At 59.8% G+C, this 26,847-nt stretch overlaps 2 protein-coding genes and 1 long non-coding RNA gene across 3 annotated transcripts; 2 read left to right on the top strand and 1 right to left on the bottom strand.

Annotated features, from left to right (window-relative positions):
• The first annotated feature begins 1,705 nt into the window (after positions 1-1,705).
• Positions 1,706-8,053, top strand: SLC2A4 (solute carrier family 2 member 4). Its single transcript, XM_059379035.1, has 11 exons — positions 1,706-2,684; positions 4,011-4,127; positions 4,251-4,423; positions 4,513-4,637; positions 4,750-4,865; positions 4,968-5,130; positions 5,231-5,418; positions 5,598-5,702; positions 5,843-5,944; positions 6,419-6,622; positions 7,096-8,053. Exons 1-11 carry the CDS (start codon positions 2,652-2,654, stop codon positions 7,297-7,299), a joined length of 1,530 nt encoding a protein of 509 aa, XP_059235018.1. The 5' UTR covers positions 1,706-2,651; the 3' UTR covers positions 7,300-8,053.
• A 587-nt stretch (positions 8,054-8,640) lies between these two features.
• Positions 8,641-14,424, bottom strand: YBX2 (Y-box binding protein 2). The gene is made up of 9 exons (XM_059378413.1): positions 14,148-14,424; positions 13,493-13,556; positions 12,016-12,049; positions 11,134-11,223; positions 10,396-10,680; positions 10,147-10,247; positions 9,713-9,890; positions 9,115-9,199; positions 8,641-9,017 (listed from the first exon to the last, which is right to left on the bottom strand). The coding sequence occupies exons 1-8, from the start codon at positions 14,422-14,424 to the stop codon at positions 9,149-9,151; spliced, it is 1,080 nt and encodes a 359-aa protein (XP_059234396.1). The 3' UTR covers positions 8,641-9,017; positions 9,115-9,148.
• Positions 14,425-15,854: 1,430 nt separating this feature from the next.
• Positions 15,855-26,414, top strand: LOC132003121 (uncharacterized). Its single transcript, XR_009400144.1, has 3 exons — positions 15,855-16,008; positions 17,852-18,154; positions 26,275-26,414. It is a non-coding gene; the product is annotated as an uncharacterized LOC132003121 (long non-coding RNA).
• Positions 26,415-26,847: the final 433 nt, after the last annotated feature.

The raw sequence follows: 26,847 nt of genomic DNA, 5'->3' as shown, positions 1-26,847 counted from the left end.
GCATCACTGAGAAGCCCATCAGAAACAAAACATCTGGGGCGCCTGGGTGGCTCGGTGGGTTAAAGCCTCTGCCTTCGGCTCAGGTCATGGTCTCAGGGTCCTGGGATCGAGCCCCACATCAGGCTCTCTGCTCAGCGGGGAACCTGCTTCCTCCTCTCTCTCTGCCTGCCTCTGCCTACTTGTGATCTCTGTCTGTCAAATAAATAAATAAAATCTTTAAAAAAAAAAAAAGAAAGAAACAAAACATCTGAATGAGCGCAGGCACGCCCTTGGAGAGAACCCAACGGTGAACTTCACCAGCTACACTGACTTTTCATCTGCCCCCCTCCCCTCACCCCTTCACTCCTGCCTGTGCCTCCTGTACCCCCTCCTTGCTCTGAGGCACCTTGCTTGGCTTTTCCCTTCTCCCTGCCCTTCCCCCACCCCTTGTAGGAGTCCAGCAGTTGGTTCTTCCTTTATCTTTAGATTGGTCCTTCCCTGCCTCAGTCCATGGCTTCTGCTCCTTTGGGACTCCACTATGCTCAGCTCTTAGCTCTTCATCAACACCCTCTTAGTGAGACAGGTGTAGCCATTCAGCCAATAGTTCCCTCCTTGGTGACTGTTCCCCAAGCTGCATTCTTGGCCGGAAGGACCAGACCGTCATGCATTCATACTCAACAGGTGATGAGTGCCCACCACCAGGCTGGGCGCTAGGCACACAGAGCTGGGGACACAAGGTGACGTTCTCTCAAGGTTGAAGTACAGCGAAGAAATGATGCCAGTCGGCTACATCGGGGACACAAGGCTTTCTTTGTTTCCAGCAGAAGCCAGCAAAGGTTTCGGAGAGAGGGTGAGCATTTTTTCTGAAGGGCACCCAGGGGAGAAACGGCAAGGCGTGCCCTGTTACAAGGAGTTAGGGATTGACTAGAACGTGAGGATAGAGTCTAGAAGGTGGGGCAGAAATGGGGCAAGAAAGGCAGGAGGTCTTTTCCGCTCTCAAAAGGGGTTTGAACTTGAGAGTGGGGACAATAAAGAACCACTGGCTTTTGGGGAGGGAGTGATGAACTTGAGCTTTTTTTATATTGAACTCTGTCCTCCGCATAAAGGAAAGTAAGGAGCGAGAGGTAACGGTGGCGGGACGATGCCTCAGCAGTCCAGGTGGAGAAGAGCAGACGAATGTACGTTTAGGAGGTCAACACACCCTCCCCCACCCCCACACCCTGTCCAGCTAGTTACACGGACAGGGCATGGGGGTGGGGGAGGGGTTGTGGCAGGGAGGAAGGGAACATGACCTCCAGGATGCTCACCCACTGGGAAGAGGAGGTCAGGAGGCAGGGCAGGTGGGGACATGCGGATCATGGGAGCTGCTCCGTGCTGGCCGCAGCTGAATCCCCACATCCCGAGGTGCAGAACGGGGCCTGCGCTGCACGTAAGGAAGCCTTGGAGAGGTGGCCCGGCGACGGCCAGGGGCCCCCCAGACGGCTCCGCCCGGACGCGCTGCGGATCCTCGCTCTTCCTCCAGGTGGCACCACAGTCCCGCGCGTCCGAGGCCCGTGCGCCGCGCCGGGCGCCGCGCTCCAGTCAGCACGCGCCAGCTCTCAGGTCGCGCCCTCCTCGCGGGGGGTTCACACCCTGAGCGGCCTCCGGAGAGCGTGTCCAAGTAGTCCACGCGGCGGGCACATTCGCGGCAGCTCAGGGACCTCAGGCCGGTGTCGTGGTTGGTGTGACCAGCTGTCCCTCGGGCCGCCTCCGGGAGCTAGTGCGGGGAACCGGGGTAGGGGAAGGACCAGACAGGCAGTGGCCAGAGCGCGGATGCGCGAAACGAGGACCGCCAAGCCCCAACACCCGACGCGCTGGGGACCGAACTTCCTGTGCCCCAGGGCCATCCCCACGTGGGAAGCACGTCTCGGACCCTTTAAGCCTCCGTCTCCCTGCCCTCCCCCGCCGGGGATCGGCCGGGACACCGGGGACCTGACATTTGGCGTCTCCCAACGCGGGAGCTAAAAATAGCCGCGGTGGGTTACTCCAGGCCATTGCTCCCCAGCCACCCCGCGCGCCCGCTCGCGCGCAGTCCCGGGCCGCCCGAGCTCTCTCCGGGGCCAAGCGTGCCTGCCGCATCCCCTCCTCCCCGACCCCGCGCTCCCCACCCGCCGCGTCCACTTTCCGGCGCTACCCCAGCCCCATGCCCGGCTGCTGGGCCGAGTCCCCACGCGAGGTGGGGAGTGACCTCCTCTGTCCCGGGACCCTTTCCCCTCCAAACTTCACCGCGGGAGGCCGGCAGGCACCCACCCCGCGCGTGTTGCCGGGCACGCTGGGGAGGCGGGGCCTCGTCGGCCCGCGCCGCCGGGCCAGACTCTGAGCTGCGGGCCTAGGGAGGGGCGTGGGCTTCTGGGCGGGCTCCTGGCCAATGGGTGATGCGAAGGGCGTGGCCCGTGGAGGGTTGCGGGGGCTCTTCGGGCCTCTCCCCCAAGCCCGGCTCCGCCAGATCCCCGGGAGCCCTGCCGCTCTCTGGGTCCGTGGCTCGCGGCGGTGGGTCCTGCCGGTCTCGCCCTCCGCACGCCGCTCCGTGACGCCCGTCGCCCCCGCGCCCTCTGCCCGCCGGGCCGGGGCCGCCGACCCCCAGTCGCCTCCCTGTTAACTGAAGCTGCTGCGCCCCGGGTTCCTGAGACAAGATGCCGTCGGGCTTCCAACAGATCGGCTCGGAAGTAGGGTTCAGCATGCGGCATGGGCGGGACGGGGGCGCAGAGCCCGCTTTTCTCGGGCTGGGGTCGCGGTTGGGGTCAGCTAGGGGGCGGTCCCTGCGCAGGCGCAGGGGGTGGGGGAAGTGGGGGCCTGGCTATTTATACCCGAGCGGGACAACCCGTGACTGTGGGATTCCAGTCCTTCCAAGAGGCTGAGTGGGTCTGGGGGGACTGTCCGGGGGCATGGGCCACCCCGCGGTTTCCCGAGCCCAGGGTTCTCCCCCTTCTCCTGGGCGCGGCGGGGCGCGCGGGGATTGGGGGACACCCTACCATAGATCCAGCCCGAGAAAGCAGATCCGGGCTGGTCTTGCCCTCCTGGAGCTGTCCGTGTGTCCCGGCTCGCGGGAAGTTTTTCGAGGAGCAGAGGTTCTCGTGGGCCCCCACCCCCACTCCTGGCCGTCCTCCAGGACGCTGAACTTTCCCTTGGCCCCATGGCTGGTGGAGGGGCTGAGGGGAGTGTCAGCCCCCCCTCCCCCAGCTCAGGTTTCCGCTTGGAGACAGTGTGTGCCGCCAGCGAGCGGCCACCGCCGCCACCGCCCCTCGAACCACCTTCCCGCCCCCATCCCCTGGGCGCGGCTCTCCCAGGCAGAAGCCCGCACGGCCCCCCGCCCCCTGCGGCGGAGCCTAGAGGGGGAGGGGAGCCCGGGGCGGAGACAGAGACGGCCACCCCAAGGGCCATATGCGGGAAGGAATGACCGCGATGTCCTTTTTGGAATTGTCCTTCTTGGGCGTGTTGGGGGCCTCCAGGAGCCCTCTGAGAGCACCCCCAGAGGGGACAGAAGAGGACAGAGGCCGGTGATAAGGCCCTTGTGGGTTTATAAATCCTGCGCCATCAGGAATCCCCTTAGCATTTGATTTTTGATTTTCTCGTTTTCAGGGACAGGTAGGCAGAGCAGGCAACATCACTCCTAGGGCCCCTGACCCAGAGGAGACCTTAGCTTCAGAGTGGGAAAGTGACTTGCACAAGGTCACACAAATCTGAACTCCAGTCTTAAGGCCCAAAGCCTGCCCCAAGGTCACCGAGAAACAGTGAGGCCAAGATCTTCAAACATTTCTCAGCTCGCTGGACTCAGACATCCCGTTTCTCCTTCATGCACCGTGACATGCCCGGTGACTGCTGCTGTTTACACTGAGTTCCTCTTCCGATTCCTAATATGGCCCAGTTTCCCTCAGCCAACATGTTGGATGGAGCCCAGCATCTCCAGGCTCCAACAGGACCCAGGCCCCTGGGTGAAGGGAAGAAATCATGATTCTGTGTGACCCTCCTCCTCTCTGCTTCTGCCCACCCAGGACGGGGAACCCCCCCAGCAGCGAGTCACTGGGACCCTGGTCCTTGCTGTCTTCTCTGCTGTGCTCGGTTCCCTGCAGTTCGGCTACAATATTGGGGTCATCAATGCCCCACAGAAGGTGAGGGGCCTGCAGCAGGCAGAGTGGGCTGTCCGAACATGGGGGCGGGGGACAGCATGGGAAGCCGAGGGGGAGGTCTCCGCAGGCCATCATTTCTCCGTTGTCTCCCCCCACACACACCAGGTGATTGAGCAGAGCTACAATGAGACGTGGCTGGGGAGGCAGGGGCCTGAGGGACCCGGCTCCATCCCGCCAGGCACCCTCACTACCCTCTGGGCTCTCTCCGTGGCCATTTTCTCCGTGGGCGGCATGATCTCCTCCTTCCTTATTGGCATCATCTCTCAGTGGCTGGGAAGGTATGGGGCTGGTGGGCGAGGGTTGGGGCAGGTAGGAAGGGGGCCTCCGCCTGGTACCCCAACTCTCAGCCCCACTCCTTGCCTGTCAGGAAGAGGGCGATGCTGGTCAACAACATCCTGGCGGTGCTGGGGGGCGCCCTCATGGGCCTGGCTAAAGCCGCGGCCTCATACGAGATGCTTATTCTGGGACGTTTCCTCATTGGCGCCTACTCAGGTACCCGCCGCGCCCCACACCGCACCCGGAGTCCTGCTCTCCTCCGCTGGCTCTGAGCTTGGGGGTGGGAGCGGCCAGGTGCCCTCACCCCTGTCTTCTTCCCTGTGCCCAGGGCTCACATCCGGGCTGGTGCCCATGTACGTGGGAGAGATCGCACCCACTCACCTGCGCGGTGCCTTGGGGACGCTCAACCAGCTGGCTATCGTCATTGGCATTCTGATCGCCCAGGTGACTGGGCCTGGCCTTACTGGGTAGCTGGGGGCCTGGGGTTGAGTGGGGGCTCTGGGCTGAACAGCCTGCCCCCTTTCCTTCCCACGCGCGGTCCCCCAGGTGCTGGGCTTGGAGTCCATGCTGGGCACCGCCGCCCTCTGGCCCCTGCTCCTGGGCATCACGGTGCTGCCTGCCCTCCTGCAGCTGGTCCTCCTGCCCTTCTGCCCGGAAAGCCCACGCTACCTTTACATCATCCGGAACCTGGAGGGGCCCGCCAGGAAGAGTGAGCTTCCCTCCACTACCCCCACCTTTCTAGCACCTGTCCTGCGGGGGGCAGAGCTCCCCCACCCCATCCACTCATGCCCAACCCTCATCACCTGTAGGTCTGAAGCGCCTGACAGGCTGGGCCGACGTGTCGGGCGCGCTGGCTGAGCTGAAGGAGGAGAAGCGGAAGCTGGAGCGGGAGCGCCCGCTGTCCCTGCTCCAGCTGCTAGCCAGCCGCACCCACCGGCAGCCCCTGGTCATCGCGGTGGTTTTGCAGCTGAGCCAGCAGCTGTCGGGCATCAATGCCGTAGGTGGTGGGCAGCCTCGGGTGGGGCGGGGGTGGAGGCGCAGCCTGGGAGAAGGGGAGCCCGCAGCCCTCCCCCACCCTGGAGATCCAGTGATCCAGCGCAGGGCCATCCCAGCATGGCATGGCTAAGAGGGATGGAGGGACGCACTGCCAGCCCTCTTCCTTCTCCTTCCTCGCAGGTCTTCTATTATTCAACCAGCATCTTTGAGTCGGCGGGGGTGGGGCAGCCGGCCTACGCCACCATAGGGGCCGGGGTGGTCAACACGGTCTTCACCTTGGTCTCGGTAATGGACAGTGCCGCCTCCCTGTTGGCTTCGCGTCCCCCAGATGCCCCAGCCTTCCTTCCCCCGGGTCCTGCCCACACTTCTTGTGCTCCAGAGACCCCCCACCGAGGCCCCCCACCGAGCCCTGATGCTCTCGGCAGGTATTCCTGGTGGAGCGGGCTGGTCGCCGGACCCTGCACCTCCTGGGCCTGGCAGGAATGTGCGGCTGTGCCATCCTGATGACTTTGGCGCTGCTTCTGCTGGTGAGGCCGGGGACAACTGGGGCAGGGGTGGGGTGGAGGTGGGGAGCCTCGGTCCAGCCCCTGGGAATGGCCCTGAGAGGCTTTGCGCTCAGCCAGGGCCAGTCCTCAACACCTCCCTGTGATCCCCGGGGCAACCGGGTGCTCCTGAGGCACGCAGGCTGCCCTGCCGCCTGCTCTGGGAGGAAGCTCCAGTGCAAGGCTGGAGGCCAGGACGGAGAGCCCCTGTCCAGTCCCAGGAACTGTCACTCCCCAGGGGCTGCTGCAGAACGAGAAGAGGACGGACCACCTTGACCGAGAGGGCGTCCGCATCCCCTGCATTGGGCAGCAGTGCGACTCCCGGCTGGGTGTGGACGCTCGGCAGGGCTCAGAGGCCTGCGCCCACCTGGGGTGGCGGGCTCGTCCATCAGCGGCCTGGAGGGGCGGACCTCAGGTCTCCGCTCAGCCTGAATTCCTTTTCCTCCCCGCCTGCCCCAGGAGCGTGTTCCTGCCATGAGCTATGTCTCCATCGTGGCCATCTTTGGCTTTGTGGCATTCTTTGAGATCGGCCCCGGCCCCATCCCCTGGTTCATCGTGGCCGAACTGTTTAGCCAGGGCCCCCGGCCAGCGGCCATGGCCGTGGCCGGCTTCTCCAACTGGACGTGCAACTTCATCATTGGCATGGGTTTCCAGTATGTGGCGGTAGGTGCCCTAAACCTCGTCCCTATGTCCAGCTCCTTAGGTCGGGGGGGCACGTCACAACCAGCCCGCTTGCTTTCCCCCCTCCTGGCTGGGAATTACTCGTGTGGACCACGTGGTCCCTGAGAAGCACCCACAGTCCCAGGAAAGAAGGGAACTGAGGGGCATGGGCTAACAGCGAAGGGTCTTCAAAACCAAGTGCGGCCCAACTTAGAGTAAAGCCAATGGCTTCGGGCTCCTACTGCCGGCAGTCGGGAATCCGCTCCCCGAAGCGCTACTGTGCTCCGGGCAGGAAACGGGGACAGGTGTTAGGAGGCAGGGGACGGAGATCCTTTCCTTCACTCATTCCCGGTTTCCCTGGGCCTGCAAGGGAGCCACCTGCGTGTCCCATCACGCCCCCACCGGCCGGGGCCCTGGGCGCTGCCGAGAGCGCGTCCACCCTCCCCTCCACCAACCCTTTTCTCCACCCATCCCAGGAGGCTATGGGGCCCTACGTCTTCCTTCTTTTCGCCGTCCTCCTGCTTGGCTTCTTCATCTTCACCTTCTTAAAAGTGCCTGAAACCCGAGGCCGGACGTTTGACCAGATCTCCGCCACCTTCCGCCGGACGCCGTCCCTCTTAGAGCAGGAGGTGAAACCCAGCACAGAGCTCGAGTACTTGGGGCCCGACGAGAACGACTGAGGGGCCGTGCTCTCGCCCCTCCGGGACCCCTCCTCTCCTGTGCAGCCCTGCGGCCCGCTCTCCCTCTTTGCTCCCAGGGCGACACCCCTGCAGCCTGGTAGAAGTGGGAAACTGGCGGGGACCGTGGTCTGAGCACCCCCTCGTTCCCCTCGCGTGACTCTTGGATTATTGATGTCGTGGTTAGGCTGTGGCCATCAGGGTGGGCCATTCTCTGGGCTCCCCCGCCTCCTCCGTAGCCCACCCCACCCCCACCTGGCCACCCTTCCAGAATATTCTTGTCCTTTGCTAGAGAAGGGGGTTGTGGGGAGGAGAGCCCCCGGGTTGGACGGAAGCAGGAGCAGGACTGGAGCAGATAAGGTAGCTTTCTGCTACCTCGGACTCCTCCTCCTCATGGGCACCTTCTCTGAATTCCTGCCTCATAGACTGGGTGAAGGGGGTCCCGCCTTGACCCCTCCCAGACGAGGAAGCGCCCTCCCAAGCTCATCTCTCCTGGCAGGCTCTGCTCTCTCGCTCAACCTTCCAGGGCAAGAGGGCCGTGTGCCCATGTGTGGTGAGAGGGACTGCCCCCCACTCCCTTCTCCTTGGCCTTCAAGGATGTTCTCCCCGCAAGCTTCTGACCAACTAAGGGCAAGAGAAGTTTGAAAGGCTGCCTGTAAACACGGGGTGGGAGGAGCCCTCAGATATTTTTGTATATGTTTGCAGAAGGGGTAGAAAGAAGAAACCAAAGGTCTGTTGTACTAAATGTATATATATACATATATATATATAGATCTGTACATAAAGTCACTGTTTGCGACGTGCGTCCTGTCGTGGAGGCACCCGGGACGGGCTGGACAGGGACTGCAGCTCCCTGGTCCCCCTCTGCATCCTGCTGTCCCTCTCCACCCTGCCTTAGCTCGAGGCCCAAGAATCCTGTGGCTGTGCTCATCACTCTGCCCCTACTTCTGCTTCTAGTCATTGCCTTTTTTTCCCCCCCTTAAAGTAAGCTCTACACCCAACATGGGGCCTGAATGCACGACCCCAAGATCAAGAGTGGCCCGTGCTACTGATTGAGCCAGCTGGGCGCCCCTGGTCATTGCTTTTACGAACAGTAAATGCTCAGTAAGTTGCAGTCCCGGGTGGCTGCCGCTGCCTTTGGCACTTTCCAGAACATTCCTGCAGGGGAGAGGTCAGCCCCAGGGTAGGGACAGGACAAGTGAATCTCCCGGGATGGGGGGAGGCACCCTCAGACCTGCACCAGGGAGGAGGGCTCACGCCCGACTGGCCAACCCCCCACCCTCTGCCGCCCCCATTGGCAGGGAGGTACCGGCGAGTCCACAGAAAAGAGGCAGACACCAAGACCACGGGGAAAGCCTGGTTTTGTTTTTACTGGAGGCTCGGGTGGCACATGACAGTTCATTAAATGGCTTCAGAGGTAGGGGCTAGAGGAGAGACCAAAAATAAACTGGGGTGGGAGAGAAAAGCAACCAGGAGGAGGTAGAAGCTGGCTGGTTCCTTCACAGCCTGATTTAGGGGAGGGACGTGGTGCCTCTTAACAGTAGGATGGCTCCCTTCCTTCAGCCCTTGGTAGGGACAGAGAAAAAGCAAAAGGCTGTTGCTTCAGCCCTCCTGAGTCTCAAGGAAAAGGGGAAAGCTGGTGTTTTGATGTCATGGATTCTGGGAAGGGGGCAGGGGGTGCTGGGTGGGGTACAGGACGGTTGGAAAAACTGGCAGATAACCTGCATGAGAGAGAGACAGCGACAAGTTGTGACCGGGGACCCCTCCTCAGGCCCAGCGTCCCATCTCCGGGCCTGCCCCCCGGGTGCAGCCGCTCACCAGATGGTAGCTCTAGGGGTCCTTCGTGTTGGAGTCACTCCAGTATGGTAGGTGGGGGGTCCCCACTGTTGATGGGGGCTGAGGTCTGGAGAGAACAGGCTGGTCATTTGAGACCCTCTTACTCTTTTTTTTTTTTTTTTTTTTAAGATTTTATTTATTTGACAGACAGAGATCACAAGTAGGCAGAGAGGCAGGCAGATAGAGAGTGAGAGAAGGAAGCAGGCTCCCTGATGAACAGAGAGCCCGATGCGGGACTTGATCCCAGGACCCTGAGATCATGACCTGAGCCGAAGGCAGTGACTTAACCCACTGAGCCACCCAGGCGCCCGAGACCCTCTTACTCTTGAGAGCCCCCAACTTGAACCTTCTTCCACGTTTTTTCTTCCCATTCCTCCCACAAGCAGGGGGGCTGGGGCTCCAAGCAGAGTGAGAGGGGGGTCTGGGGGGACACCTGCCTGAAGGTAGAGGACCCAGCACCAGCAGTCTGGGCTCCCTGGTGTGTGTGGGGGTTTTTGCCGGGGCAGAGAAGGGAAGGGAAAAGGGCTGGGGCTGTTTTTCTTACCCCCTTTGCCCCCCACCAAGCAGCCCAGGTCCTCACCTCCGGGGCTGTAGGCTGCCTGGGTCCGGGGGGCTGCTGCCGCCGCCGCTGGAAATAGGGGCGGTTTCGTGGGCGCTGGGGCTCAGGCCGGGAACCATCAGTGGGGCCTTGGTTGGGCTTGGTCTCTCCATCCCCACCTTCTGTGGTAGGCTGCTGGGGTGGCCTGGGGCGGAAAGGCCTGGGGAGACAAGTAGGAGACCCTGGAGCAGGCAGAGAGAGCCAGTGGGTTCCGTCTCCCTCCCTCCCAGGGCTCCCCCAGAAGAGGGGAACCAGCCGGCTTCCCCCTCCCCCACCCCGGGCACCTAAGCAGCCATCTCTCAGCTGCCCTGGCCCCTTGCCGCCAGCCTCAGGCTCCTCTTAGCCTCGCTCGCCACACCCCACGCCCACCAATGCAAGACGGCAAGGGGAAGACAGCCTGGGAAAGGGAGTCTTACCTGCGGTACCGAGGCCGGAATCTGGGAGGGGGCACACGATCATCTCCTTGCTGGTCCCCCTCCAATGGGGCTGTCTCTTTGGACTCTACCCCGTCGGTGCCCTAGGAGCACGCAAAGGCCCGGGGGAGTGGGGGAGGGGCGACAGCATCCAGGGCCCCAAGCATCCGGACCGTTCCCTGGAGACCCAGAGGTCTGTGTCCACCCCTCCCCCGGGTGCGGCAGCAGCCTCCACACGCCCGGGACCCCCACCTCTATAGGCTGCTGCTGGCTGGGGGGCCGAGGGCCTCGCACAAAGCGCCGTCGGTAGAAGAAGGGAGGTGGGCGCCGCCGCCTGGGCCTCTGCCCTGAGTCCTCAACTCGTTCGCCTTCGCTGCCCGGTTCCGCCCCACCAGACGGAGCCTCTGCCACCATGGGTGGGGGGGCGGCCGGGCGAGGCCGGGGGATGAACCTGCGGAACCTGCGCCGATTGGGGGCGTAGCGGCTGCCCTTCACTGGCACGCCCCCGGGCCCAGTCACATTGGCAGCTTCGGCACCCTGGGGAGAGGCGGGGAACACAGCAAAGCTCACCCCAGCTGCACACCCAATGCCCCCAAACTCACTTCCCCTCCTCCCAGGTAAATCCCCCCCCATCTGCCCTGCAGCACCCCCAGGCTGCGGTCTCCTGCCCTCCTCCAATGGCCTGGGTCTGCCTGTGGACGCTTCAAGGAAGGGCCCCTCTCTAACTCGCCCTTCCCAGGTAGCTGCTATTGGACCCTGCAGTCTGGGGTTGGGGAGGAAGAGGGCAGGCTCCAGACTCCTGTAGAAGCCACTAGAAGTGCTTGGTGCGTGACAAAGAAGCCTGGAAGTCATGAAGGGCTCTAGGACGTCTGGCGAAGGCCCCAGCCATCCTGGGGACAGCACTGTCCCACTCCACTCCACAGCCTGGGCTAACTGGCCCGAGGAAGGGGGCCCTCGGGAGGGTCGCCCCAGCCTCGCCCCAGCCCGAACCTTCTCTCCCTCCACGACATCGAACTCCACGGTCTCCCCGTCTCCAACGCTGCGTAGGAACTTCCTGGGGTTGTTCCTTTTAATGGCCGTCTGGCAGAGGAAAGGCCATGAGAAAGGTGAGGGCAGCAGGCCCGGAGTCTCCCTCACCCCTGCTGGGTCCGCCACCCCATTTCCTTCTGTTCACCATCCATCACGGGTGCAGCTGGGCCGGAGGGCGGAGCGCGGAGGCAGGCCAAGTTCAGTGGGGGAGAAGCCGCAAACCAGAGGCAAACCAGACGCCTCCCAGCGCCTGCTCCCTCAGCACTGTCCCTGGGACACGCTCCCCCCTCCCTTCAGCCTTCAGGGATTTCCCAAAGGGAGGCCAGAAGCAGGAACTCAAAGCATAACCAGAGGCAGACACCGTCCTAAGTTGCAGAGCGGGCAAAGTGCCCTGTGCTTCTTACCCGAGAGCTCCTGCCCCCAGAGAGGTGGTTCTCAAGCTGTGGCCGCACCAGCATCACCTGGAGACCCCTTCAGACGGGCGGCGGCCCCTCCCAGGGCCCATGATGCTGCTGCCTTGGGGACCACACTTTGAGAACCACCGCAAGTAGCTCCAGCCTGTGTCCTTTCCCTCAGAACACGGCCTAGGGTTCATTCTTGAGTAACAGGTCCCAACGTGGGGAGTGAGCATGCCACAGCCAGGGGGCAACAAGCACATTTCTCACGCAGACCACGTGACACACGTGGGGCCAATGGCGGTTAATACAGGCACCTGAGGCGAGGGGGAGGAGGGGACCACTTCCTGGCGGGCATGCTGTTTCGAGGGGAAAGCAGGCAGATGATGGCAAAGGCCTTCCGGGAGGGGGTGCGTTCTTCCCCACTCCCCGCCCCCCCAGCTCTTACCTGGTGAACAAAGACATCCTCCTTGGTGTCATTCCTGCAGAACGGGAGGGGTTGTTGGGAGGGGCCTCAGGGAGGCCTCCCCAGGTGGCCAGACCCCAAAGGAGCAGGCCCACCCTCGCCCACCACCCTGGGCTCCCTGAGAGGAGGGAGGGTAGACGGGCCCAGGAAGTGATAAGAGCCAGGAGTTGATATGAAGGGAAGGATAGCAAAAACCTCAGTGAAAACCCTGAACTTCCTAAGGGTGGAGGGGGTGGCAAAGTCACCTTGAAGACGCTGGGCCAGCTCTTTACCTGTGGAGGACTCACTTCTCTGCCCCAGGGGCACCTTAGAACCTGGCAGTGCCGAGCAACTACCTCTGGCCAACACCCCCGCCCCAGCCCCTATCACAGCTGGAAAATTCCTCTCCAGGTCTTCCCTTCTACAGTCTAGAAGGAGGGAGAAAGTGTGGATGGGGGTGGGGGGTCGAGGTGCAGAACGAGTCTGAAAAAAGGACAGTGTTCCCAGGGGCTGCTCTAAACATCCCCGATACTTTATTCTCACCCTCAGCCCAGGGGTGAACCCCAGATCAGCCACCGCCACCCCAAAATACCGAGGGACCAAGGGTGGGAAAGAAGAGTGTTTTTGACCATTCTCGATCACGACTTGCCTAATACCCCAGCTTATCCTAGCACCCCATGGTGGGGCAGAGGGGAATGGAGAGATTTTTCTCCAGAACTTCCCAGGAGCCCTCGGTTTCCAGAATTAGAGAGGAATCCTTCCCTAGATCAAATGTGCTGGCTTTAAGGCACTTGGATCTGCACAAAGGTCAGCCTGCTAAGAGGGAACTAGGGCCTCCTGGGAGGGCTGGGCTGGGCAGGGTGCCCGGGCTGGGGAAGGGCCCACTGGGGGAGACCTGGCTCAGCTCAGAATCTGCCACTGTAGCCCCTCCCCCAGACGGGAGGGTTAGAGATGCCCAAATGAAGGAAAGCAGCAGCCTGTACCAAGGCTGGCTTCCTTCCCCAGCCAGCCGCCTGCCGGGCCCTCCCCAGCCTCTGCCCGGTCAGGGTCAGGTGGGGGGGATGCAGATGAGCCAGCAGCCCTCTATGGGACATGAGTCAGGGGAGGGCTCCTCCAGCGCCCGAAACAGGAAATGAGTGAGAATTCCAGCCTGGAGCCCCGAGGCGAAGACAGCAGGTACATTCTGCCCCAAAGGCGAGGCAAACTAAACCGCAAGGTGAGCCAGACGCGAGCGAGCCGGCAGCGCAGAGCCAGGTTTGCTAGGTTCCTAAGTCATTAACTCTCGGCTGCCCTTGGAGGTGCGCAGGCGCCTTCATCTCACCCACGTCTGCACCGCGGCTAAAGACTTTCAATCAGCGTCAGCTGGACTCGGCAACCATGTGCCTCAGCAGCCGGGAGAGAGGAGTCGGGAGGGTGTCCAGTCCCACCGGCCAGTTCAGAAAAACGCCCCTTTCTCCCCTTTCCCGCGTTTCTCAGATACCTGTTGATGAATCCGTAGCCATTCCGGACGTTGAACCATTTCACAGTGCCCAGGACTTGGATTGCTGGCAGGCAGAGATGCAGCGGGACAGGAAGGAAGAGACGAGCTGGGCTCAGTTTGGAGATTCCGCAAATCCTGCCTCCCCTTTACCGATTACGGGTAACTTCAAGCCACCGGTTTCTCCCAGGAGCTCCAAGGCTTGCTTTCTGATCCCACATCCACGAAATGGACGTGCCCACACAGGGGGGCCCGGGCTCCCAAGACCCTTCCAACTCGAAGTCAGGCTCCTCGTGGGCTACAAATCCACGCCCCGCACCCAGAGCCAGGTACCTGCAGGGCCCACCAAGTCGGGCCCTCCCAGTGAAAGGGCTCCCAGAACACCTGCTTCCCTGGCTGAAATTCGGCTAGGACTAGGCCCAGGGTCCAGCCAAGGGGCCCCAGCGGGACCCGCCCACCACGCCCCCAACAGCGGGGAAGGCACAGCGGGATTTGGCGCCAGCGGAACTCACTCAGCTCAGCTGCCCCCAGCCCAGCGAGTCCTTGGAGCCGCGGGGCCAGGCCGGCCTTGGGCTCTGGGGACCGCGTGGGCTCCACAATGCCCCTCCCCCAGCCCGTCGACCCCGCAGAGCGGCTCTGGCACGCGCCCGCCCCTCACCCAGCACCGGCTTGTCCGCCTGACTCCGGGCCGGGGGCGCGGGGGTCCCCGACGCTGCCGTCGTCGGGTTGCCAGGGGTGCGGGGACCCGGCGCCGAGGGGGTCCCGGTGGCGGGGCCCGAGGCGGCTCCGACTCCGCCGCCGCCCGCCCCGCCGCCTGCTTTCTGTGGCTCCCCCGCGGGCACCGGTACCACCACCGCTACCACCCCTGCCGCCGTCGCGGGCACCGTCGCCGCGGGGGCCGCTGTCGCCACCGCTGCCGCCTCCGCCTCACTCATCCCGCCGGGTCCGGTACCGGCCCCCGCCGCCGCCACCTCCTCCGCCGCCGCCACCGCCCCGGCCCCTCCCCCCGGCTCGCGAACCCGCCGCCCCGCTCGGTCCTCGCGCCCTGAGCCTCGCCCGCACGCCGGCAGCGGGCCCCGGGCCGAGGCCAATCGCAGCCCGCAGCCGCGGCGCGCGCAGGCCCCGCCTCCCGGCCACAGGCCAATCGGAGAGGAGCAGCGCTCCCCCGGCCCGCACCCCGGCCACGCCTCCCGGACTTCGCGCGGAGGCCGAGGCCCCGGCTCGCAGCCCCGTAAGTACACCTGGGCCCCACCCCGCACCCGTCACATGACCGCCGCCAGCCCAGCCGATTGGCCGTCCGCCCCTTTCCCCTCCCCCTCCGCCCCTCTCCACCGGCCGCGGGAAATCAAACGGGCTGGTCGCGCCCCAACGGCCACCTGGCCTCTGCGCGCAGGGCGGGGCGGGGGGCGCTGCTCCGGGGTTGCCCCTGACGACCCGGGTGGGGGGCTGGGCCCGGCGCCGGCAGCCTCCGCACGGGCTGGGGGCGGCACCGCTCCCCTCCGCCCTCGAGACAGCGGGTGTCTGCACTCCGCCCGTCCCCGGGGGACGCCCCGCACGCCCGGGGCCGGTGCCTGCCCGCGCCATGGAGCGACGACTTTCCGCTCGCAGTCGCGCTCAGTCTCGCTGTCGAGGTAGAAGCCGCAGAGCAGACCGCGGCGCTCCGTTTCCGTGCGGCTCTCACCCTGGCCACTGCTGTGCGACCTCGCCCGAGGGAGCCAGTTCCCGCAAGCCGCCCCTGGGCACCCGCAGGTTCCCCGCCGATTCGGGGTCCCGCGCGCCGCGGCCGCCCAACCAGCTCCCGGGCCGCTCCGTCCGCCTTCTTCCTTTCCCTGCGGCCTCGAGGCCTTCGCGCGGGCTCCTACACCTGCGCGCGTCGGGGACCTTCGGCGCGACCTCACGGGCACACCCTCATGCTTCCCCGGGCGCGCCTGTCTCGGCCCCGGTCCGGCCAGCTGGCCGTGAACCGCACGGCGCAAGAACTCGAAGTGCTGGAGCCGGCAGCGCCGCTCGCTGCTTCTTGAAAGCTGCGCGGTCCCCGCCCCGCATGTGAAAAGACGGGGGTCCCCGCGCGACGCCCGCCCGGGTTTCAAGGGGGCCCTGGCGCTCGCCGCCAGCTGCAGTGTCGCTCCCGGCCTGGTCCGGCTCCAGAAGTCGCTCCCTCCGGGGCCGCCCCACCTCGCGACCTGGGCGCAGCGTATTTTTAGCCGGGACGTTGCTCCCGGGCGGGCCTAGTGCCGGCAGGCGCCGCGGGCCCCACGTGCACGTCCCCTGTCCCCGGGTCCGCGCTCCAGCCGCGGCCAATCCCGGTGCCGGCGCGCCCTCTGCCGGCCGCTCCCGGAGGCGCCGGCTTCCTCGCAGTCCGGGACACCTGCTCCCCGGTCCGCCCCACCCTGCGGCCCTTCCCGAGGCGACGGTTCTGTCTCAACGCGGACAGAAAAGGGGGGGAAAGTGAGAATCACGAGGCAAGGCCGGGAAGGATGCAGAAATGACCGCCCTCCCACGGGCTGTTTAGGACCGAGGTACCTGTGTTCAGCCCCTGCCTGGAAGAATGCAGAAGCAGGAGGGCCAGGGCTGGGGCAAGGGAAGCAAGAGACCGCACAGGGTGGCCCCGGGAGCAGAGGGAGCGCAGGGAAGGTGCCGAGGGAGTTCTGGTGTGGGCTGGTTCGCTGCACTATGAGACGAGGGGAAGCTCGGAGGAAGGGGGAGCCCTGCCTGCGGTAAGGTTAAGAAAGTGTTAGGGGTTCCCCGGGTGAGGGCAGTTAAGAACTCTTGTTCATAAACACTGACACTCTTTATCTCCGCAGACAGGAATTAGCAGATGCCACAGAGATAAGCAGTTAATTTCCCTGTTCTTTGAAGGGTTTCCCCGTGCGATTTCTTGCGGTGATTTAAGTATGTTTACCAACCAGAGCTAGGAAGGACTCCAGACATTATAGCCCAAAGCCTTCCTCCTCTGCCACTCTCTCTCCATTCACTTCTGTCCACCTCAAGTTCAACATCTTGCCTTGTCTTGTTCACTGTGTTATCAAAATGAAAGCAACTCCCCCCACCCCCACACCCATCTCCTTAGCAGTCCTCACCCTTCGCAGCCCCATCAAAGAAACACCAGGCGAAGCAGTCTTCATGGCCTCTGCTTCCTTGTATTTCCTTCCCTCCCTACCAAATCTGGTTTCTCCCTGCCCTCCCTGAGATGTCTTCAGCAACGGTCCCCAAGCCCTTCCTAATCGGTTTTGGCGACCACCTGTCACCTCTGCAGCCTGCGCGTCCATCCCTGAGCCCCTCCCGCCTCCCAGCAGACCCAGCCAGCTCTCTCCAGCCAGTTGCCTCCAGGATCCCGAAACTGAAGAACCCGCCTATAAGCCCCCTTTTTCCTCCCCCTCCACCCACTGCTCCTTGCTGACATGACCACGTACCCACAGTCATTCTGCGGTGTCCACCTCTCACCCGGAGAAGTTTCCTTCAGCCGCCCCGGTGTAGCACGGTGGAGGTGAAGATGCTGGCATCAAACCAAGACACTGAATGAATGATCGAGAAGCTGGTGCTGGCTGTGCCCCTCGTCCCAGATGCTCCCAGCGACTCCCTGCCCCAACACACACAACTTCTCGGGGCCCGCACCTGCTCTCACTTTTCTCAGCTGCTCCAGACCTACAACCTCAAGTGCCTCTGCTCCCAGTCCCCTCTTCCACGCTCAGCAAGCACTGCCAGATCCTTGACCTTTCCTCTGCCTCTGACTTTGCTTACCTCCTCCTTCTGGAAACCTCCTCCTTGTCTTGTTCTGTTCGTAATATGAGTTAATATTGATTCAGTATTTCCTGTGCACCACACCCCGAGCTAAGGATTTTAGATACCCTCAATCGTTAATTCTTTATGACAATCTTGGGAAGGGAGTGCCATCCGTATCCCCATTCTCCAGATAAGGAAACAGGCTTAGTGGGGTTAAGCAACCAGCCCAAGACCACACAGCCGCAGAACAAGCCAGTGGGGCTTCAAAGGCAGGGCATAACTTCTGAGTCGCCAGCTTCCTTCTGCTGTGCTATGACCATACTTTTCCATCCTTTCTAGTTCTTTCCATATGTCACACTTTTCCTTCCAAACCAAATTTCTTGAAAACCTGTCTGCATTACCCGGGCTCTGCTTCTTCCCTTGACCTGGCATCCAGGAAAGACACTGACACCTGCCATCCCACCTAGTTCAACAGACACCTTTTTGCCCTTGTTTCTCTACCTCCGTCTATGGGGCAGGTGCACCTGGAGACCATTTCATTCTCAGATTTCTCAACGGGCTCACCAGCCTTCCTAAAGGTCAGAGCCCCCAGTTCTTCTCTCGCTCTGATGCTATGACCTTTCTTTTGTGTCCCCTTAGGAACCTACGTTGCAGTCTTAATCCCCACACCTGTGAATTGCGACCGTGTTTGGAAATAGGGTTGGCAGGCGTGATCAAGTTCAGGGGGTGTCACTAGGGTGGCCCCTCACCCAGTGTGACTGGAAACTTCCATGTAGAGGCAGCCGCGGAGGGAGGGTGCACCATGAGGACGGGCCAACGCCCCGGTGCCACAAGCTGCAAGGAGCACCTGGGGCCATCAGCAGCTGGAAGATGGAAGTGGCTTCTTCGGAGAGAGGACAGCCTTGCTGACATCTGGATTTCAGACTTCCCTCCTACAGAACCGTAAGCACAAATTTCTGTCTCTTAAATTTAAAAAATTTAAGATTTTATTTACTTGACACACACAGAGAGAGAGAGAGAGAGAGCACAAGCAGGGGAGAGTGGCAGGCAGAGGGAGAAGCAGGCTTCCCACAGAGCAGGGAGCCTGACGCAGGGCTCGATCCCAGAACCCTGGCATCATGACCTGAGCGGAAGGCAGTCACTTAACCAACAGAGCCACCCAGGTGCCCAGAAATTTCTCTTTTTAAACACCAAGCTTGCGGTTCTTCAATACGGCAGCCCCAGAACCCAGAGCCAGCTCAAACCCAGATGACTGCCCAGTCTGTGCCTCCATCCTGGGCCACCTGAGCTCCAGACCTGGGATGGCCAGCTGCCAGCCGCAAATCCCCAGGGTCCCCTGTCCTGATAAAGGGCTCCACTATATCCAGACCCAGAGATATGGGTCCCACCCTCCCCACTCAGTCCACACCTTCAGCAGCTCCTGCCGACTTGCCCTCCCCTCTTGGGACTGCCCCCTTCCAGTCCATTTTGCAAGAGGTACCCCAGGATTTTGCCCACCAAGTAGCCTACCAGACACCCTGTCCTACCGTCCTGCTTGATTTCTTCTATAGTAATCACACGTACCTGCTATTTCCCTATTCATATTTTCTTGGGTTTTTTTGTTGTTGCTTTTTAGAAAAGATTTTATTTTATTTATTTGACAAAAAAAGAGACAGCTAGAGAGGGAACACAAGTAGGGGAAGTGGGAGAGGGAGAAGCAGGCTTCCCACAGAGCAGGGAGCCTGACGCAGGGCTCGATCCCAGAACCCTGGCATCATGACCTGAGCTGAAGGGAGACACCTAATGACTGAGCCCCCGGGCTCCCTTATTTTCTTGTTTATGATGTACGAGCTTAAAATCTTATCTGTCTCAGTGCCGAAAGCTGTACCCAAGCTCTAGTAGGGGACCAGTGAAGGTTTGTAAATGAAGTAATGAAGACAGCCAGAAACATCTTTCTGAAATGCAGTTTTTTTCCCTCCCAATACTTAGGCACCTTCAAGGATTAATCTATTTATTTGAGAGAGAGAGAGAGAGAGAGCAAGTGAGCACGGATGGGAGAGGCAGACGCAGAGGGAGAGGGAATCTCAAGTAGACTCTGCACCCAGCGCAGAGCCCGGCACAGGGCTCGATCTCATGACCCTGAGGACAGGATCTGGCTGAAACCCAGAGTCAGACACCTCACGGACTGTGCCACCAGGCGCCATGCCCAGCTCATTCCCTATGGCCTGTGGTCCATCCACTGGGCACATGACCCAGAGAGGCTCTTTTATAAAAGGCTTGCAAGGAGCCGGTCATGGGAATGGGGAGGTGGGCAGTTAGAGGCAGTGTCCTGCCTGGGGGTGTGCTGAGGACAGTGGAAGGTGTCCATGTGGCTGGCTCAGCCCATGAACCGTCTGGCTTCAGCTCAGGTCACAATCTCAGCATCTCAGGATGGAGCCCCGCATCGGGCTCCCTGCTCAGTGGGTGCCTGCTCCCCGCTCTGCCTCGTCCCCTCCCTGCCGGCTCATCCTCTGTCTCTCTCAAAGAAAGAGCTGACAGGTCCGATGCTCTGTGGCCACACAGCACTTAGAGAAAAAGAATAGGAAACCGAAAGAGATGTACCACAGTCTCGCTCACTTAGGAGACCCCGTCCCACAGACAACAAATCACTGCCTGCCCTGAGTGTCCGTCCTGAGTCCCTCCTGCCTCCCAGCACACCCAGCACACCCAGCACACCCAGCACACCCAGCATCCCAAGCTCGTCAGAATCCATAAAGATGGAAAGATACACAATAGCACAATTGCCTGTACGAGGGAAGGGATAGAAATGGGGTGAGAGATCAACAAACAAGATGAACCAATTAAGCAAATTTAGGATTGAATGAATGAAACACTCTGTTCTGCTTGAAATGTTTCTGTGACTTCCCAGGAAACACTGGTAGGTAAAAGTCAAAGACCCAAGACTAAATTAGCTCTAAAGACCTGAGATCCGGCCGGCCCTGTCTCTTGTCCTGGCTGCCAAGGCCCTGCCCATCCAGCCCCCAAGCACTCCCTCTCGACGGGTCTTCGGACCCCGGTCCAAATTGCCCGGTAGAGCAGCCACTAGCTACTGAAGTTCAATTAAAATGAAATACAAAACCCAGCCGTGGATAGCGGTTGAGGTTCGAACACAGACATGGGACATTTTTGTCCTCATGGAGAGTTCTAGAAGACGCTGTTGCTGCACAACCATCTCTTGAAAGCTCAGCCTCCATCGTGCCCCACCTGCCCTCCAGGTGCAGGGAATCCCCCTTTGAAGTAGTTTCCCTGACATTTGCTGGAACCTTCCTCTGGCCATGGAGGGACAAAGACGAGGGCACCTGGAGCTGTGATGACGACCACAGTCCCTGTTGGCACCTCTGCAAGTCTTCTAAGAATATTCCAGGGGCGCCTGGGGGGCTCAATCAGTGAAGCGTCTGCCTTCAGTTCAGGTCGTGATCTCAGGGTCCCGGGGTCAAGCCCCATATCGGGCTCCCTGCTCAGCGGGGAGTCTGCTGACCCCTCTGCTGCTTGCCTTACTTGTGTGCTCTCTCTCTTTCTCAAATAAATAAATCTTAAAAAAGAATAAGAATATTTCAGGTTGGGGTGCCTGGATGGCAGAATCGGTTTAGCATCGGACTCCCAGTTTTCAGCTCAGATCCTGATCTCAGGGTCTTGAGATCAAGCTCCTAGTCAGGCTCTGTGCTCAGCACAGAGTCGGTTGGGGAATCCCTCTCCCTCTTCTTCTCCCTCTGCCTCTGCCCCTGCCTCTCCCTCTGCCCCTCCCACTAGTGCTCAGGAAGACAGGGCTGGGAGGGATGTCACAGTTTATGCTTTGACCTGAAGGAGGAAAAGAGGCACTTGAAGTAGCTGTTTGAAGTAGCTGGTGCAAAGGGCCTGAGGCAGAAAAGCCTTGAGCCTATGGGAGAAAAAAAGTTCAGTGAACCTGGAGGACGGTGGGGAAGGCAAAGCCCAAGGAACCAACGCCGTGAAGTCTGGATTTTGTTCCGGTAGCGACAGGGATGCTCTGAGAGTTTTAAAAGGAGGCGTGAATCCGATGACCTGTTCCATTTATTCATTTTTTTAAGGTTTTATTTATTTATGTGATAGATCACAAGTGGGCAGAGAGGCAGGCAGAGTGGAGGAAGCAGGCTCCGCACTGAGCAGAGAGCCTGATATGGGACTCGACCCCAGGACCCTGAGATCACGACCTGAGCCAAAGGCCAGAGGCTTAACCCAATGAGCCACCCAGGCGCCCCGACCATTTATTAATTTTAAAGAAGCTTCATTTTTTAAGGATTAGATTTCTGCATAATCTTGACACCCAATGTGGGGCCCAAACTCCTGGGCCCGAGATCACCCATCACATGCTCCACTGACCAGGTGAACTGGGCGCCCAGTCATACAAACTTGACTTATCAAAGCATTTGGGTTCACAGCAACACTGAGTGGAGAATCTAGAGATTCTCCTACACCTCTCCGTCCCCCCCCCCACAACTTCCCCAGCTCCATCTGCTAGTAACACCTCCCTGGGTGGCCCTGCGGGAGAGAAACCCAAGGCAGGCGGCACGGATTCGGGTGGGGGCAGTGGGGATGGAGAAAACGGACTGCTTTGAAATATGCTTCGGAAATCGTATCTGCGGGGCTTGGTGGTGGGCTGGACGGGGCCGAGGGGTCTGGGGCTGGGCGGGTGGTGATGCCCCTTATTTTTCTGACAAACCCTAGATGAGGGATCTCGTCGGGTGCTTGGCGTGGGTCTTGCTTGACACATGGGCGAGGAGAGCTCACGCTGGGGGCTGGAGATGTGTCTGCCTCGGGACAAAGCCAGCGCCCGTGCCCCAGAGGGTGGGGTGAGGGCTCTAGGAAGCAGGGAGTGGCTCTCTCTATTCTCCCAGTTCGGGAAGCAGAACCAGAGAGGCTGAGTGATGGGGCCAAAGTCAGGCAGTGAGGGACTCAGGCCTGGGAAAGGCCTGACAGGGTTTTGCAAGTGCTGGAGGCCCGCGGGGGCTCTGGAGACCAACAGGGGGTGGGGAGGCCACGAATCCAGGGGGAAACTTGTCCTCAGCTGAGTTGGCCCCTGAGTGATTGTCCAAAGCCCTTTCCTGGGTTCCTCGGTGGCATCGGATGGCCCCACAGCCCTGACACCAGGGGTGGAACAAGGCTTCCCAGGCAGGCTCCAGGAGGCAGTGAGGGTGGAGAGATGTTTTTCTGGGCGGACTGGCCTTTGGGGCTTTCAGGTCAAACTCTGAGATCACAGCTCAGTCAGAGCCACCAAGGTAGCCCCTGAGACGGCCGGGCCGGCTCACCTGTGCAGAAGGGCGACCTGGGGGATGTCCTCTTCCTCCGGAGAAGGGAGTAGGAGGGACCTCCCCTCCCCTCCAAATGGGTAGGAGGCTTGGGCCCAAACAGGGCAACCTTCTTTCTTGTCAAAGTCCCACCTTTGTGGCTGCTTTCCCCTTTGGAAAGTTTAGGATTTGGGGGATCCTGCTCATCTCTGAGCTGCTTACCACCCCCCTTCCTTCTGGATTCCCTCCGGGCTTCGGGACGTTTCTCCTACTTGGCACCCTCTCCCCACCCACCCCATCTGCTCCTTCTGCGAACATCCAGAGCCGGGCACATGCCCCAGCCCCGTAGTGGGCGCTGGGGAGGCGGAGGCCCAGGTAGAGGTAGAGGGCCACGTGGTCTAGAGCTGGGGAGGGAGGGGTGAGTCTGGAGGGGACGAAGCACAGACGAAGCCATCTAAGGCGGCCTGGGCAAGACCAGGAGGCCAAGCCAGACCCCTGCCCTGGCCATGGCGGGGTCTACTGGAATGGGGTTAGGATTGGGATCGAGCACCGGTGAGTGGCCCAGGGACTGGAGATGCCGGACCAGAGGCCCTGTCTGCCCTTTACAGACGCCGTCTTCTCCTTACTTCCTCTCTTCCATCTGAGATGCTCTTTTCCTGGGTCTGGACCAGCTCCAAAGGGTTGGCACTGGCTGACATTTCTTCATGCCCCGTACACAGTATTCCTGGACCCTCCCTCATCCTATGGAGGGTCCGAGCTTCTGCAGGGCCCTCTGCTCTGAGGTCTCCCGCGGCCAGAGAACTGCCAGGCTGCCCAGCTGTGTTGGGCCCTGTCCTGGCACTCACTGAGCCACCGCTGTCCCTGCACGGGGCCGTATCTCTCTGCTCTGCTGTCACCTGGCCCCTTTGAATTCCCTGGCCTGTCCACAGGGCCCGGCACCGAGCAAGACTTCTGCTGCCACCCAGAGAAAGAGAATGAGAACTGGGAAAACTCTGCAGTCATTTGCCTCTGGTTCCTTGAGCTTCCTTTCTCTGCAGCCAGGGTCTATGTTCTGTCCTCAGCCCCAGACCCTACATTCTTGGTCTGGTTTCTACAAACCTTGCTGACTCTGTTCTCGAGCACCAGACTCAGCAAGGCCAGGACTTTTATGTAGGGCTTTTGCTCTAGGCCCAGAACCAAACCTACCTCATTCTCCGGCCCTCCCTCCACCTTCTTTTTCTTAGCCTCCAAGGAGTCCAGGTCGTTGTCACAAAGATCCCCCAGGCATCTTCCCAGAGCTCCTCCTACTCTCACACCAGCTCCCATTCATTAACCCATCACTCACCAGGGCTGGACACTAGGTACTCAGCACCCAGGCCCAGGCTGTATGTTTGTTGATTATCTGATAGTGTCCCCCTCCCTGCTGTGCGGAAAGGGCCCATGCCGGGAAGTATGGATGCCACCGTGTCTCGAGTAGCTGATATCCCTAGCAGACTCAGTAGATGTTCATCGCAAGAACGGGTGAGTAAGTCTGTTCAGAGTTTCGGCTGGGACTGCAGCAGCTGGCTGGGACCGCAGCAGCTGGAGGCTGTGAGAGTCCCTGGCCCAAAGGGTTTCCCATTCACCCGTTCTCAAGGTTCATTTGGAGTGTTTGACTTTTATGCAAGCCCTTGAGGGTAGACAGAAGAATTCAATAGTCCTTGCCCAGATCTGCTGACAGGAATAAATTCTCATTGTGAGATATTTATACCCCCAGGGGACCCCACCCCTACCCTCTCCTGTTTTCTTTCTGTCCGGGGATTACTTCTGTTCATTGACTTAATTTACCCTCTCCGGCAACAGGGAATCTGCTCTCGGTGATCTCAGATGTATCTTTTAAAAGGCACAGCAAAAAGTTTGTAGGAAAATGTGGTAAAACGTTAATAGCAGTCGCCTCTGGGCATTGGGTTTATGGCTTATCTGTTTCTTATTTCCAAAATGTTTTAACAAAAGAGTTCTGTTTTCCATAATAAAATTTGACATAATCCTTTGCATCATTCTCCTGACACACCTGGAGCTCCTTCCCTTTCTGTGAGGGACAAGTCCCACTGAAAACAGAGGGTTTGTCCTCACCCCCAGCCCTGCCCACTTTACCAAGCTCAACTTGGCTTGAGACTAACATGCACATCCCATCAGAGCTGGCTTCCGAGAACCTTGGGATCCCAGAATCTTTTTTTCTTAAGATTTTATTTATTTGAGAGGGAGAGAGCGCGCATATGAGCAGGGGGAGCAGTGGAGAGAGAGAGAGAGAGAGAGAGAGAGAGAGAAGCAGACTCCCTGCTAAGCAGGAAGCTTGAGGCAGGACTCAATCCCAGGACCCTGTGATCATGACTGAAAGCAGACACTTAACGACTGAGCCCCCTCCCCCCCACCCCTGCCGCCAGGCACTCTAGGATCCCAGAATTGTAACAGTATTTCCCAATCCCTGCATTTCCCTGCAGGAATGACTGTGTGACGATATGGTCTGTCCCCAGACACATCGACTGAAGGCACCGTTGACCTACATCTCGATCTCACCTTCTTCATTCAGTTAACCACTAAATTCTATCAATTAGCTCTCCAAGACGTCTCTGGCGCTCCACTCCTCCTCCCGACCTCACCTCCAGGGTCTTGATTTAGGTCTTCATTCTTGCTTACCTGGTTGAGGATCTCCACTGGTCTCTTGCCCCCAGCCCAGCTCCATTCCCCCCCTCCCCTATAGAAGAAGTTGATTTTTCAGAACAGTTTTGGATGCACAGCCGAATGGAGCAGGGACCTCGATGTTTCCCGTACACCTCCTGTCCCCACACACGCACAGCTCCCGCCTCTATCAACATCCCCCACCAGAGTGGGACATTTGTTGCAGCTGATGGATCTACCTTGACATTGACATGTCGTGATCACCCAGAGCCCACGGTTTACCTTATGGCTCCTCTGACCTGAGCTGAAGGCAGATGAGATGCTTAACCACCTGAGCCACCCAGGCACCCCAGGAATCCTCTTGACTCTTATTTCTGCCTCCCCCCGCCCCAGATTTCACCCATGCTTTAAGGTCCAGTTACTAAAACGCTGCTTTCTGAGGGAACTCCTAGACCAAACCCTGAACCACATGACAGCTTCATGAGCTCCTTATCTCTCGTCCCTCACTCTTTCAACCCATCTCTCTATATCCTGGTCTATCTTGACCTAACACTACTCTGTGTACATCAGAACCACCTTCCCTATCCATCACTGCTGTGCTGCAGAGTCGTTAACAACCAGCTCTGGACAGAGGGACCCCTGGGTCAGCACACAGCACCTGCCAGTTTCTGTGGTTGGAAATACTTGCATCATGGCCAATTTCAAGCTACCAGCAAGACAGTATTGAACATGTAGTTAGGAAGAGATATTAGTCAGGAAGAGCTATGCACGGGGCACTTAGGTGGCTCAGCTGGTTCAGCGTCTGTCTTCCGGGGTCCTGGGATTGAGCCCCAAGTTGGGCTCTCTGCTCAGCAGGGTGCTGCTTCTCCCTCTCCCTCCGCCTCCTGCCCTGCCTGCTTGTGCATGCGCTCTCTTTCTCTCTGTAAAATAAATATATTAAATCTTTTTTTAAAAAAGGGAGAGATGCATACAATTGGTTCTTAAACCTATACAAGCAGCCTCCCCCACACCATGGGCTCCCATTCAAGACTTCCCCAGTGTTCCTTAAAGTGTTCCTCATATGACTGTTGTGACCCTCCTGTAGATTTAAAATTACTTGGAAATAGAAGGTTTACAAAGTCTCCCAGAGTAGATATAAACTCATCTGGCAAACTTCTTTCTCAGCAGAACATTGGTGCCCTCCGAATGATGACCCTCTGAGAAAGAAATGAGAAAACAATGAGCTGAATCACAGGACAGCCTCCAAAGCCATGGAAAGTCTACAGCAGGGTCTCTGGAGAGTTCTACCCGAATGTCTGAATTTTGATCTTGGGGAGTGGGTATAATCCCAGAAGGTGGGAAAGAAATGTGACTTGCCATTAAGGTACGATCTGATCAATTGTATTCAAATCAGTTCTCAAGAGAGACACTTTTTTTTTAAAAGATGTTATTTATTTATTCGACATCGAGACACACAGCGAGAGAGGGATCACCAGCATGGGGAGGGGGGAGGGGGGGGGGGGGGACGCAGACTCCCCTCTGAGCAAGGATCCCGAGGTGGGACACTATCCCAGGACTCTGGGATCAAGACCGGAGCCAAACGCAGTCGCTTAATCAACTGAGCCATCCAGGTACCCCTGCCAGGTACAATTTTAGGAGCTGCGAACACAGTAATGAACAGAACAGACCGATTCCCAGCCTTATTATACAGGCTCTATTCTAATGGGGACGGCCATCACACAAATAAATGGATGTGAA

The sequence above is a fragment of the Mustela nigripes genome, chromosome 16 (assembly GCF_022355385.1).
Source record: "Mustela nigripes isolate SB6536 chromosome 16, MUSNIG.SB6536, whole genome shotgun sequence".
NCBI lineage: Eukaryota > Metazoa > Chordata > Mammalia > Carnivora > Mustelidae > Mustela > Mustela nigripes.
This window is presented reverse-complemented; position numbering and strand designations above follow the sequence as displayed.

What these genes read in the sequence shown, in the direction of transcription:
- SLC2A4 (XM_059379035.1), top strand. Translation starts at nt 2,652, where the DNA reads ATGCCGTCGGGCTTCCAACAGATCGGCTCGGAA. An exon ending in TCATCAATGCCCCACAGAAG is followed by an intron (nt 4,128 to 4,250) that starts GTGAGGGGCCTG and finishes CACACACACCAG; the next exon opens with GTGATTGAGCAGAGCTACAA. An exon ending in CGGTCTTCACCTTGGTCTCG is followed by an intron (nt 5,703 to 5,842) that starts GTAATGGACAGT and finishes TGCTCTCGGCAG; the next exon opens with GTATTCCTGGTGGAGCGGGC.
- YBX2 (XM_059378413.1), bottom strand. Translation starts at nt 14,424, where the DNA reads ATGAGTGAGGCGGAGGCGGCAGCGGTGGCGACAGCGGCCCCCGCGGCG. An exon ending in GGCGGACAAGCCGGTGCTGG is followed by an intron (nt 13,557 to 14,147) that starts GTGAGGGGCGGG and finishes TCTGCCTGCCAG; the next exon opens with CAATCCAAGTCCTGGGCACT. An exon ending in ATGTCGTGGAGGGAGAGAAG is followed by an intron (nt 10,681 to 11,133) that starts GTTCGGGCTGGG and finishes GCCTCTCCCCAG; the next exon opens with GGTGCCGAAGCTGCCAATGT.